This window comes from Microtus oregoni, unplaced genomic scaffold, assembly GCF_018167655.1.
Source record: "Microtus oregoni isolate MIOR12 unplaced genomic scaffold, Mior012 000005F_ref0000423, whole genome shotgun sequence".
Lineage (NCBI taxonomy): Eukaryota > Metazoa > Chordata > Mammalia > Rodentia > Cricetidae > Microtus > Microtus oregoni.
Genome location: NW_024543064.1, coordinates 51,649,491 through 51,662,789, shown reverse-complemented (window position 1 = coordinate 51,662,789; position 13,299 = coordinate 51,649,491). Strand labels below are relative to the sequence as shown.

Sequence of the window (13,299 nt, the reverse complement as noted above, 5' to 3'; positions counted from 1 at the left end):
GAGCAGAAAGGAAACCAGGGAAGATGCAATCAGGGACGTGTGCAATCAAGGTTTTGTTTGGTGACAAAAGGCTGATAGCTGCTTACAGCTTGGGTTTTCCCCTGATAACAAGGCTTCTCGGATCTCACTGGAAAGTATGTAATAGGAAGGCTGAAATAAGGAGAAATGATTTGAATTATCTGGTATGAAGAGTGGAAAAGAGACCTGGTAGCTGGATGGGAAAGGAGGACAGGTAGTCAGCCAGTTAAGTTGGAGAACATGGACTTTGGTAACATCAGGTTGGGAGTATGGATGCTCTCTTCTCCAGGTCCTCTGTATCCCTCACGGAGATGTGGAGAAAGCAGTGGGGTTCACCAAGGATTAGGCCTTTGCCAGATTTGGAAAGACCAAAGATAATGGTGAAAAATAGGAGGCTAGAAAGAGAGAGTGCAGATTTGACAAATAGTTCTTATAGTGAGAAACAATATATTGCTTTCTTTAGTCATTGTATTTAAATTGTCATTAAAATAATATACTATTAAGTTTGGAATCTTATAGTTTAGAACTGATCTAGATTTGATTCTAGAAGTCAGCCTAATGGCTACCTGTGGGAGTCAATATAGAGTACATAGGGAGTGTGTGGGACTTTTGGGATACTGGTATCTTCCCCTTTCTTGAATAGGACATTTGCTACATGACAGTATGATATTTGTGAAAATCCAGTGAATGACAGGCAAAGAACATGTGCTTTTATGTTGGTGCAGCTATAGTTCTCAGAAATGTCTAGGGAAACTGGTGTAAAACTTACAGATATATCTACCTGACAAATGCGTGTCTAGTGAGCATTACAAAGAATTAGTACTATTTGTATTCAGAGGAGAGTGGCATAACTATGATCTGGACGACAAGTAAAATAATTATATTACTGGTTGTTTACTTCCATGATGCGACCCTGTAGCTCTTCCCATATCTTACTTTATTTGCTCATCAAAGCAATTCCTTAGAAAACAGATTCTCCTCATTTTTGGATGACGAAATTAAGGTTCAGAGACTTTAAATGACTACACGGATGTTCAATGGTATACTTTGATTTCATTTATCTACTAGAATGCCCAGCTTTACATCCTGCAGGCAATGGAGTCATAGAGAGACCATGGATATTTGGGATTGTGTAAGGATCTGAAAATAAAGGAGCGGACAGCCAAAGAAGGAAGTGCAGACTTTGAAGGCTGTAGAGCAGACATAACACCCCTAGATGAAGGCAAAGAACTTACATCATCTTTACTTTACACACCTATAAAATCCTTCTCTTGGCAGATTCAAGACAGAAATGCCCAAGAAATTCTGTAATCTATTTGTCTGACTTTTAGAACAACTACACTAGATGTGAAACCAAAAATAACCTGTTAGGTTTATTTCAAGTAAAAACTGTCTTTAAAAAAAAAATAACATAGCACTTTAAAAATGCACACGAAGTAGACTCTCCAGCTGAGAAATGACATGTGTCTCTGCTTAGCACAAACAATTCCTCAACACACATTTCTTGTTGTGTTGTTCACAAACTCACAGTTCTTTCTGCTAGGCCGTGCGTTAGCTACCTACTTTTCTGAAAATAGAAGTTTGCTGTCTTTAAAAGTAAGAGGAAAGCACACTGCCAGCAGTATCTTGGAAGGCCGGCAATCCGTCTCCCCACACGCTCTTTTGACCTCAGCTTCCAATTCTTAGGGCACTGTAAAGAGCTCAGTGGTATCCCATACTAGAGCAATGAGGGACAATTACAGTGTTCCTGAGTGATAAGGAAAGGAGGGGAAGCTGTCCAACTGTTCCTGCTCCCACACTGAAGACTTGCTGCAACCTGACCTTTAGGGATACCCACTGCTAAAAGACAGAGTCCTGGGGTTAGAGAGAAACACTGCTGGGTGAGGAGCTGCTTTCTTTGAGTTGGAAGGTTCCTGATGGGTCTCCCATGCAGCTCCACCCCACCAGATCACACATTTCATTTGGATTACATAAGATCTCAAATAAAGGACCCAGGGGGCTCAGCAAACCATCACCAGATGCATCTTAAAGGCTACATTTTTTTTTCTTCCTGCTTCTGTAACCTTATGAGTTGTTCCTTCTTCCAATAGTGAATTTTGGCCTTTTCCTTCTGTTTCTCCTCTGGAACTACCTTGTGCTTCCACCCACCTCATGAGCCTGATGTCCCAGGTAAGTAACTTTTTAGTAGCCTTCAGTCCAGCCTTGACAGCCAATCAATGCCTCCAATTTCCAACCATGTGCCAACTATCCTCTGGAGTAGGCAGACTGGACAGTAACAGCAGAGGGACTGGTGGTCTAATTATAATCTTAGTAAAATGTTCTTATTTAAAGTCATGAAATATCATCAGCACAACTAGGGTCTTGGTCATCATCATATTTTTAGAAAGATATTAAATGTAAAATAGCAACAGGGAAGGCATACACCTGAGATATCTTCAAAGTCCATTCAATAACTGAAGGATAAGTCTGTGATAAAGTATGCTGAAAGTGTTATTGTAAAAAATCCGTGAGGGTTTTAAACCTTTTCTTTCCTTTCTTAAGCTACGAGAATGCAACAAATGATTCAATTTCCAGAAATCGGGTAAAATTATGTTAATTTTACTCCTGTACTCATGCCCAACTCAAATCCCATCTCTATCACTAGTGATGTCATATGTTGAAATAGGAGCGGTGGGGCTGCGTCCCCAGCACCCCGCTGCCTGCAAGGCTAGCTTTACCCGAAATAATTACACGGAAACTGTATTCTTTTAAGCACTGCTTGGCCCATTAGCTCTAGCCCTTACTGGCTAATTCTGATATCCCGATCAACCCATTTCTAATAAACTGTAGCACCAGTCTTACCGGGAAGATTCTAGCCTATGTCCATCCTGGGTCGGAGCTTCATCGCGTGTGTCTGCCCAGGAGAAGAGAGGATGGCGTCTCTGAGCTCACTTCCTCTTCCTCCCAGAATTACTCTTAAATTGTAAATGGTGCTATCGCTATCTCAATGTCCCAGCTCTCCTGAAATATCTCTTCATTATATATAATTTGGTAGTAATAGATATGCTTGCATTATGGCCCTTGTCTTCTGTTTGTCATTTGGGTATATATAATTAACTCCTTATTCTGATGGTTATATGGAGGTATATAGACATTTAAAGGCTTGACGAGGGAGTACTTATAAAAGACACACATATTCTTTCTCCCAGCCTTGTCAACTCTGAATATTTTCATTTTTAAAAATGCTTTTAATTTGATTTGTGAAAATAATATATGTTTGCTATATAAATTTCTTGTAATACATTGCAGGCTGAATTTTTCAGATCATTTAGTTGTTCATTTCTTCTTTTGTGAATTGCCTGTCTGGTCTGTTGTTAAGCTTTGGAGCTGGACTGCTCATATTTTCCTTATGAGCTTGAAGGAGCCCTGTGTGTTAAGAGGCTTATTTTGTGAAGGGTTGGGACCACAGGCATCTCAAAATACTGCTTGGTATTTGGTTTGAAGTGTTCTTGCTTGCTTCCTTCTTTTCTTTCTTCTATTTTTGAAAAATGTAATTTTAAATGATAAAATGAAAACTTTTACCATATACGCTCAATGTCTGGGATCAGGAGGTAAACATTTTCCTCGATGTTCTATAGGATGCCATTAACTGAAGCTTTATGCCTGTGCCTTATACTCTATGCATGCGTTCACAACAGCAGTAGCTTATGTATCTTTGCACTTCTCATAATAACTCAAATAAAAATAAAACCAAACACAAGGAATCAACAAAACCATGGTGAGAGTTCATACTGGCCACTTGGCAGGATCTAGAAATGCCTAGGAGCCAGCTGCTGAGTATACCTATGAGAGTTTCAAGATTAGATGAGCTGAAAAGAGACCCACTATTACCGCCTGGACTGGAGTTTTGGGATGAGAAAGGAGAAAGCAAGCTAAGTGCCAGCACTCACTGATCTGTGCACCGACTGTGGATGCAGTGTGAGAAGCTGCCCATTATTGCTACTGCAAACCTTCCACCAGAGCCAAAGTCAACCCTTCTACCAGAGTCAATGACAACCCTTCATTCTTTTAGTTGTTTCTGGTCATGTGTTTTGTCATAGCAAGCAGAAGTTAACTGATATAACCTCTGCAGGAGAGAAAGAAGTAGCTCAAGGGAGTATAAAAGGCACAAGAAAGAATGATTTTAGCGTATTCATCGATTGAACGTGTGAGAATGGACATGACAGTATTTGCTCTGGTGTTCAGTTGTTTTTAAAGATCTGTTTACTTTGAGTCTGGGTGTATGAATGTTTCACATGCATGTACATATGTGTACCACCTGTGTGCTTGCTGCCTTTGGAGGTCAGCAGAGGGTGCCATTCCCTGGAGTTACGGACAGTTGTGAACTGTCGCATAGGGACCTGTCTCCTCTGCAGAAACAGCAAGTGCTCATAACGACTAAGCCATCTGCCCAGCCCCCAATTGTACATCTTAGAAGATTATAGTTATAGTGTGATCTTTATTTTCCTTCATATTCTCCTCCTCTCTTGATGTTTCCCTCTTTCCCGGTACTGGAAATTGACCCCTGAGTGTGGTGTATACTACGTAACTTCTCCACCACTGAGTTTTATCCTCAGCCCTCTAATATTTCAACCCATCCATAGATCATTCACTGAGGTCAATAATTTACATAATGAAGTTTATTCAGGGTTTATTGAGAAGCTATCATTTCACTTCCCCAAGATTATCATTACAGGGCCCTAAATTGTTTCTCTCTGCCCTGTTACTCCCAGTTCATCCACCACTCGGCCAGCACCATGTTTTGGAAAGGGTAAACATGATACGCTATCCACTGTTCTCAGTTTTCCAGTGGTCCCTCATCCTACATAAAACAGAGTTCACACCATGGGTCACACAGCCCCAGATCCGAGGCTGCTGGCCTTTCTGAATTCAGACATTTTGTTGTTTTCCTGTTGTTGTTTTTGTGGTTGCTGTTGTTGTGCTTTGTGCAGACAGCTTCGTGGTGCTATGTTTGTGTAAGTTTCTGGGAAGGCCAGTTGACTGATACCTGAACTTTGACCTGTGGAAAGTTGCAACCTCTTCTTCTGAAATAGAGGAAGAAAAAAGATGCACATTTTCTGTTTTTCACTAAATGAGAATCTAATAGGATGGTGACTGCTGGAACTCTGGCCAGTCAGTCCCAGCCCTCTTACTACCAGCTAACCTGGGACCCTTCTCATGTACGCCACTGCCTGTGTGCTACCACCAAGACTCGGGCAGATGTCCCTGCTCAGAGAGGCCTCCTGAGAATACTCTTTGTATCTTTGCAGCCCTTTCCTCTTTTTTCGGACTGTACTGTTCTCCTCTGAGTAGTCACGGCTTGCTTTGTGTCTCTCGCCACTAGCACTTTATGTGTCCCGCTAAATCCCCAAGGCGCAGTCATCAGTTGGTGCTCACTCAGAGCTCTGGAAAGGATGGTGATGGTACCTCATGCAGCACATTGATTTCTAAATCTGTTGGCACTCCAACAAGTTTGAGAAAAATCATGCAAAATTTATTATTGTGAATGGCTTCAGAGGATTAAACGTGACAATTATGTGCTCTAAGAGATGCCTGTGAGAAAACACCAGAGAAAACATGAACCTATAATACTGAGGTAAACAGTTACAAGTGTTTGCCATCCTTCCCATTAAAACTTTACAGGCTGCTTTTCTGAAGTCTAATACTGCTCTGCTTGTATCTACAGACCAAAGGGATTTGTCACCTGCCTTTGGCACTGGAAGAAATTATAGAGGTCAACTTTATTTACTGAAAGAGGTTTCTTAGAATATGCACGCTTAACTTTTATTCATTTTCCCTTAATGTTCCATTCCTGCCATATTTTACTTACTATAGCTCTGCCATAAAGGCCTTTTGTAACACTCTCTGCATCCTTCATCTTTACCATGATAGGTTTCCTTGTATCTAGAATCTAGCACAGTCCTCCACTGAGTACAGAGTACAGAGGGCATCGACATCTCTCTGGGTGTCATGCTCACCACAAACACAGGCTAACACCTAAGCATTTAGCCCTTCTACTCATGACTGTGAACTCCCACCAAGGGTAGACTTTGCATGTACCATGTTGGTAAGGTCATTAGCATATTTTCCTGCCAAATTCATGTCCTCAGGAATTTGCCACTTGCCTCTTTACTCCAATGAGTACCTGTGTGTTTTCCTTGATTGTATGTTAGAAACTGTCACACACAAAACCTCCCCACTTCAGGAGGTGGAGTTGTTAATCATTCCATCACCTAAGAGCAGCTATTTTGATGTCCACTGTCATTTTAATATGGTCTGTGCCCTCTAAAACTCATGATGGAATTTAATCCCCATTGTGAGATACTGCGAGGGTGAAAATTTAACCAAGCCATTATTTTTAGAGTGGGAACTCTATGAGATGATCTAGACTAAGTAAAAATCTAGACCAGAACCCTATGATAGAATCCTGAGATGTAAAAAGGATGAGAGAAAACAGATGAGAGAACCATGCGCACACTCTTTTTTACAGCCTTGCGTGTCTGCACCATTTTAAAACTCTGCCAAGAGGAAGGCCATCTTCAGACACAATCCTCATCCCTGGACCTCCAGAACAATGGGCCCAAGCTAACCTGCTTTTCTCTGATTTGCCTGGTTTGTGGGATTGTGCTGTTAGCAACAGCATATGAATAGCAGTAGTATGCCTTGTGTCAGGCCACTGTGAGAAAGACAATTCATCAGAACTAACAATAGCACATCGTTTCATTCCCTTCATGTGTGCTGCACAGTCTCATCAGTAAGGGGATGAACTGCACAATTGAATCTGTTTTTTGTCAGCATGTGCTGGTCCTTGGATATCATCTCCTTATGATTCATTCTCATAATGATATATATTTGGCTGTTTGGCCTTAATTTGTCCAGGGGTTGTTCACAAGCCTCTGAATTTCATTCCCCATTCTTATCTACTTTTTTTTTGGAAATTAGATAGAGGCATATTTTCCTTTCAATGGGCTATCAAAGCCTATCCAGGAATCCTGAGTAGTAACATCTGCATGCTATTTGAAAGCTTGGAATCTCAGGCCTGAAATCCTTTAAAGTTACTAAACATTGTCTTTCAAATCTTTATCTTTCTTGGTAACTGCATTGCTCTAATTCATTTACTCAGCTTTCAACATGTACAAGACTTTGTATTTTCTGATAAGGATACAGTTTTACACATAGGATTTCATAGTTAAATGAGAAAGACAGAAATACAGGAAGTTTCAACACAATATGATTGTTGGGGGTGTTGTGGGTGCTACCAGGTGCAGTGGGTTTGAATTTTGCAAAGACCCTGATGGCCACAGTGTAAAATGGGGATTGTCACACTAGAATGTGTAGGAGTCACTTGGGAATCCATCTAAAATGCAATTCTGACTTAGTACACCTGCAGAGGGAGCTTGGGATCTGTTCAAGTTCCCAAGTGAGAGGGGTGCAGTAGCCCCTGCAGGATACCTTGAGAGCAAGGCTTCCTACAGTCCACTAGGGGACAAGAAGGTCAGAGGCAAAGCATTGATTCTGAAGGTTTGGATGGAGTCTCAAAAGAAAATGATGATAGTACAAACCACAGGAAATGTGCTGCATTCTTCAAAGGTCTTAGTTTGATCTTCTTTGGAAAAAGTAATTATATTAAGTAGGTCTTGAGTATTTTGTACCTAATAACATCAGTACAGTTTGAATTTATAGGAAAGAGGAGTGGGGACATCTATTAAGTATAGGATAATCTTAATTACACCAACTGCTCTCAGTGCCCACAGTTATTTTACTTGTGGCAGAGATGGCTGGTTGATATGGGCGAATTGTGTTGCCACTGAGATTACTATGTTTAAGACCCAAGTCTTGTACCTTAGAATATGGCTTCATTTGAAAATCAGTTTATTGCAGATCTAATGAGTGTGTTTGTGGGCATAGAGTGGGCCCATAACCCACTTGACTGGCATCCTTGTAAATAGGGAATTACAAGTTCAGATATGGAAAAGCTACACAGTACTGAAAGCCAGATGATAAGCAAGGGTGCACACAGGACATTCAAGTCTTTTCTGGCACCTCTAGAGGGAACTCAGCTGGATGCATACCTAGCTGTTGGACCTCCAGCATCCACTACTTGTGAAAAAATAAATTCTGTGATTTCTTGCACTTTGACAGAGTAATAACTTGGTCTTCAAGTTTGACTTCATATTTCATTCTCAACAGTGTCCTATAGGAAATCTCAGCTAAATGTGCTTCTACTTCTTCTCATTATTTTTTTGTGATTTTTTTTAAATTCAGATTTTCGTTTTGATGACAGCTCCTATTTTTGTTAAGCTTCTTATGCAGATTTTTACTAATTAGTTCAACTCAAAGTTACACCCTTTTCAGGTTGTGACCTTGTGGTAATACATTTTGGGACTTGGGGGACATAATGGCTGTTGGTCTCCTTTAGTTCAGCAAAAGCAGGCTTTTGACAGCTGTTTATTTTTGAACTACAGAAGATTATTTCAGCAAAGCATGTTAATTATTTTGGGGCAATCCAGCAACCACAGAATTAAGTTCACAGAAAACCTACCTCAATATAAAACAATACCACTTTTGTAGTGTTTCAGGGACAAGAACTATGGTTTCTACTTCACAATTTACTTAATGTACCCTTTACTCCTTTATTATTTAAGTTAATCAAGCATTCCTCCTCACTTTCCTTTTAGAAACAAGTTATACTTGACATTTTTAAAAGAAGAGTCTTTGGATAAAATGAGGTTAATCAACCTAGGAGGAAGAGGAACTAGAAGTGCAGCGATGTTGTCTTCCTGGTAGATGTGTGCTCAGTGCCTAATTCTCTCTGGTTTTCTAATAGTAGCAGGAAATTGGTAAAAATTTCTTAAAATGGTCATTTATCTCATCACAATTTTTTATCTATCTAACAGAAATGACCTACTTCTTGTCCATTGAATATAAAAGCAATGGCAAGAATTTCAAAGAAAGGTATTTGGTTTTCATTAAACACTTTGCATCCTTGGAAAGATATGCTTCAATAACAACAGCAGAACCATTTATTAGGTATCCAAGATATCCTGGACCCTGCGAAATGAGCATATACTTTCCTCAATACACTCAATGACCTACTAGACAAGTGTCATTAATTCCTGCTTTATAGATATAGAATAGAATGCAAGACCTTACACCATGCTTTTTCAATGTCAACACAGCAGACCAAGAAGGAGTAGTACTAGGATTAAACTTCTGTCTCTCTGCTTTGAAGAGATACCAAAATCATGGACCCCATTTTGACATGCTCACTTCCTAGTCCTTAGTCCTGACAACATTCATGTTGGAATTGCTCTGGTGTGACAATGCTACTGGAGAAGCAAAAGCATTTGATGTTGCTTATTCATTTTGGCACACAGGTCCTGTGATCTGCATTTGAAGATTCTGACTCAGTTTCTCTTGAGTTGGACTTTTTTTAGCTGTTCATTTTTAAGTATGCTTTTGGTGATTGTCTTTTGAGTTTAGTGCATATTATTCATGTATCTATATTCAATAATGCAATAGTGGAAAGAACTAAAGAAATTATCTTTGGAGGGAAAGGCAACCAGCTACTGACTTGCCTAAAGACAATAGGTATTATTGGCATTCTTTTCTTTTGCAAACCACTAAAACTCAAGAAGAAAGAGGTTGCCATGCTCTTCTGTGCCCAATACCTAGTTAACTTTAGAGGTGTTTGAATGACCCTCCTCAAATGAGCGATCAGTAAGGGAAGGGAAGAAAAGCATGTCGGCAATGCTCTGAAAAGTTTGCTTAGAGAAGGAACAAATGCAGGAAGAATAAGTGAAAACCTTACAAGTTGTGATTCATTATTAATCCCACTCCTGTAATTCACAACAAATTGACTAATAGTCTGACTCCCTGTCTCCCTCCCAACACAAAATTACTGCATGTAGTAGATTACAAACTTGACTAGGAGAAGCAGCAATATTCCATTAATATTTATAAGTGTCATAATGCTCATATTTCCCATCTATTTGCAAAATCAGCCCACGTAATTAAAGAGAATTGGGGAATTATAAAGATGAAGATATCAGAAAAATTGCTCATGGAGTTATCAACACTGTTTTATCTCTACTTTTACATCTTAATGACTTAATTTTGCACAGATGGCACTTTTAAAATTTCTAAGTAAAAAAAAAGCAATTTCATTATTATCCAAGAAACACAGTCATTTTTCAGAGAGGAAACTTACATCTTTGGCTTTTCCACAAGGTATCGAAAATATTTACTTCCAATGATTTTCACCATGATCTCCGGCATTGGCTCTGATCTATGGCGGATCTTTGAAGCTGAAGACATGGTCTCTCTCCTAATCTTGCCAGATCCTTAGGGGTGAAAAATAAATAGGTCCTTCCTCTTGATTTCCCACCAGATAGTTATGGATTCCTCATCAACAATAACATCAGGACCTACTGGTGTTTGTGAAGGGCTTATATAGAGTACCACTCCAGTGACCATGTTAAAGATATTTGAAAACATCAGGGGGAACAGAAAGATCATTCAATCCATGATGTTCCCTAAATGCAGAAGTTGAAATTTTGGTGTGAAGGATGCAACATCGTTGTCCTTTGAGAAGTCAGGATGAAGGCTGGTCTGAGAAACCTTGTTAAAACAACTCTCTTCAAACCTCCCCAGATAATTCAGTTGCTCTATTTAGACCATTCCCTACCTGGTTCTGATGTAAGCAATTTATTCTAAACACTTTCTTGAGAAGTCTCACTTCCTTACTGGGGATGGGGTGGCCGCTTCTGTGCTATCTAAAGCTTGTATTATTTAATGCATATGTGTAAAGCGTATTTTATATAATGCATATGCTTCTTTCCTGTTAATTCTCGGAATAACCAGGGCCTATGAAGATTGGGTAAAAGGTTGTCACACCATACCTCATCTACTACTCCCGATAAAATTACCTTTTTAAAATTACATTCATGGTGTATGTGGGCATGTGCACGTGTGTGTGTGTGTGTGTGTGTGTGTGTGTGTGTGTGTGTGAGAGAGAGAGAGAGAGAGAGAGAGAGAGAGAGAGAGAGAGAGATTCAGAGAAGAACCTGATGCAATCAGTTTTTTTATACCATGTTTCCCAGAAGTGAGCTCAGGCTGAAAGGCCAAGTAGTCCCCCCAGTCAGGCTGTGAGGTTCTATTAATAACCACCACTCTTCTTGTTTTGCCACTGAGGAATAGGTAGGTGTAGCTAGAGCTGTCAATTCCAGAAGGACTACAAAGTACACGTATTGAGTCCTTAGATGACTAATCTTTTTACTACAGGGCCTGGTATGGGATTATCCTGAGGCCAGAGTTGAAAGCTCGGCTTTAGTAGAACACTCCAATCAAAGATCAGCTAGGATACTCTTGTTCACCATCTGTGATTCCTGTTAATGCTCAGAGACTTCTGGTGAAGACAGAAGACAAAGTGATTGAAGAGGCATTTTACTTTAAAGAGGACTCCTTAGCTCCCATCTGTACCCACAACTACCAGACGCTTTAGCTGGCTTTTTGGAACCCACTCCCTCTGGTCGGGGTGGGGGTTGCTTTGCTCAACCTTGACGCAGGAGGGAGGAGCTTGGTTCTGCCTCAATTTGAGATTCCAGGCTTTGTTTTCTCCTGGTGGGGAGTCCTTACCCTTTCTGAGGAGTGGGTGGGGCCAGGGTAGAAAGAAGGTGGGGAAGGGAACTGGAGGAAAGAAGGGAAGAGGAACTGTGATAGTATGTGAAATAAATTAAAAAAAATTAAAAGAAAAGGAAAGAAAAGAAAACCTTCTTGAAGATAAACCCAGGATGTTTAAGCCAGACTGGTGATAGGTGAACCCGGCTGATCACTTCTTTCCAGAGAATTCAAAGGCATCTAGAACTTGCTCTAATTTAAACACTGGCTTCGCCAATTGAGAAATGGAGACCCAAACGCTTTCTCACTAAAGTCTTCCAGATTGGAGGGGGGAGGAGAGGGTGGAGGTCTCTCCAGTGTTCTGCTCTAATAGCTAGGGCAGGGACCTTCCTTAGAGTACAGTTTACTTAATGTGTACAGCGCTAAAGCCCAGAAGAGACCCATCCAGCCCACCTCAGGCTCTCTGAAGCTGTGGGTGTAAAAAGTCAAAACTGGGATTTGAGACTATCAGGTTTCCTATTTGCCCCACAGTGGGATATCAGCCTTGAGACCATCCCCAGAAGGGACCAGAGGGGCAGGCATTCTTACCAACGAGGAGCTTCCTACCCAGGAAGTTCAGAGGTGCGAGTGCTTCTGTCAGAAAAGCAACCCAGAATGTTGGCAAGGAGCTTCGGAATCCAGCCAATCACAGGACCTGGCTCTAGGCAGGGACCTTGCTCTCCGGTTGCTAAGGACGCACAGAGGTTGTTGCTGGGCGGGAACCAGATTTCTCTTCACCAGCGACCACAGTCTTCCTGAGGGTTGGGGAGGGAGCAGTTGTCCCAGGCTGTGGTTGCTGACAGGAGGAAGCTGGATATTTTGAAGACTGTGCTGAAAGGGTCTGGAGCCTTGCCAGAAGTCTGTCCTGTTCACCTCTGAACTGATGCTGCCCCGCCCTTCCGCTTAGGTTTCTGCTTTCTAAAACTTGCTCAAAGTTGAATCTGTAGATTAACCCGTGCTTCGGACCTGCTGTACAGAGATGCAAAGAACGAACAAACAAGATGATTTGTTAACATTAAATACATTTAGAACACTTGGAGATGTAACTCAGCTGATAGAGTACTTGCCTAGCCTGCATGAGGGTCTGTGTTTAATCCCCAGCATGAAGACCTGGGTTCTTTTCCTAGCACTACATAAAAAGGATGCGATGGTGAGTGCGTATAAGCCAAGAAGAGGAGGTCCAGAAGTCCAAAATCATTCTTGGCCCATGGTTCTGGTTAAGTCTTTACACATGAGACTCTGTCACAAAATAAATTAAATTCTAATAATAACCTTGAATGCCATCTACATGCAAGATCCCTTATTTGAGTCAGATATTGCATTATTGACAAATGGCAACTAAACAATTTACTTTTATTTTAAAGAACAAATAACTGAAGTTTGGGTGTTGTGAACTCACTAAGACCCTGCAGAGGCAAGTGAAGGAGCTCAGCTATCACAGGGCCTCTCTGATCATGTCTCAAATATCTCTTCAGTTCTAGAAGCCCATGAATTGCATAGTTTGTTCTCAAGATAGATTGGTCCATTCCAGCTTAAACACTGCAATTTCTGTTTGAACAAACTTCTAATGTAGTGTTCTCAATCTTCCTCAATGTTCTGGTATCC

At 40.8% G+C, this 13,299-nt stretch overlaps 1 protein-coding gene across 1 annotated transcript in view; it reads right to left on the bottom strand.

Annotated features, from left to right (window-relative positions):
* CUNH1orf87 (chromosome unknown C1orf87 homolog) overlaps positions 1-10,353 on the bottom strand; it is a 63,790-nt gene extending 53,437 nt beyond the window's left edge. Inside the window, exon 1 of the mRNA XM_041651160.1 lies at positions 10,247-10,353. Within this exon, the coding sequence (XP_041507094.1) occupies positions 10,247-10,353 (107 nt within the window). The remainder of the gene's footprint in view (positions 1-10,246) is intronic.
* Between the last annotated feature and the right edge of the window lie 2,946 nt (positions 10,354-13,299).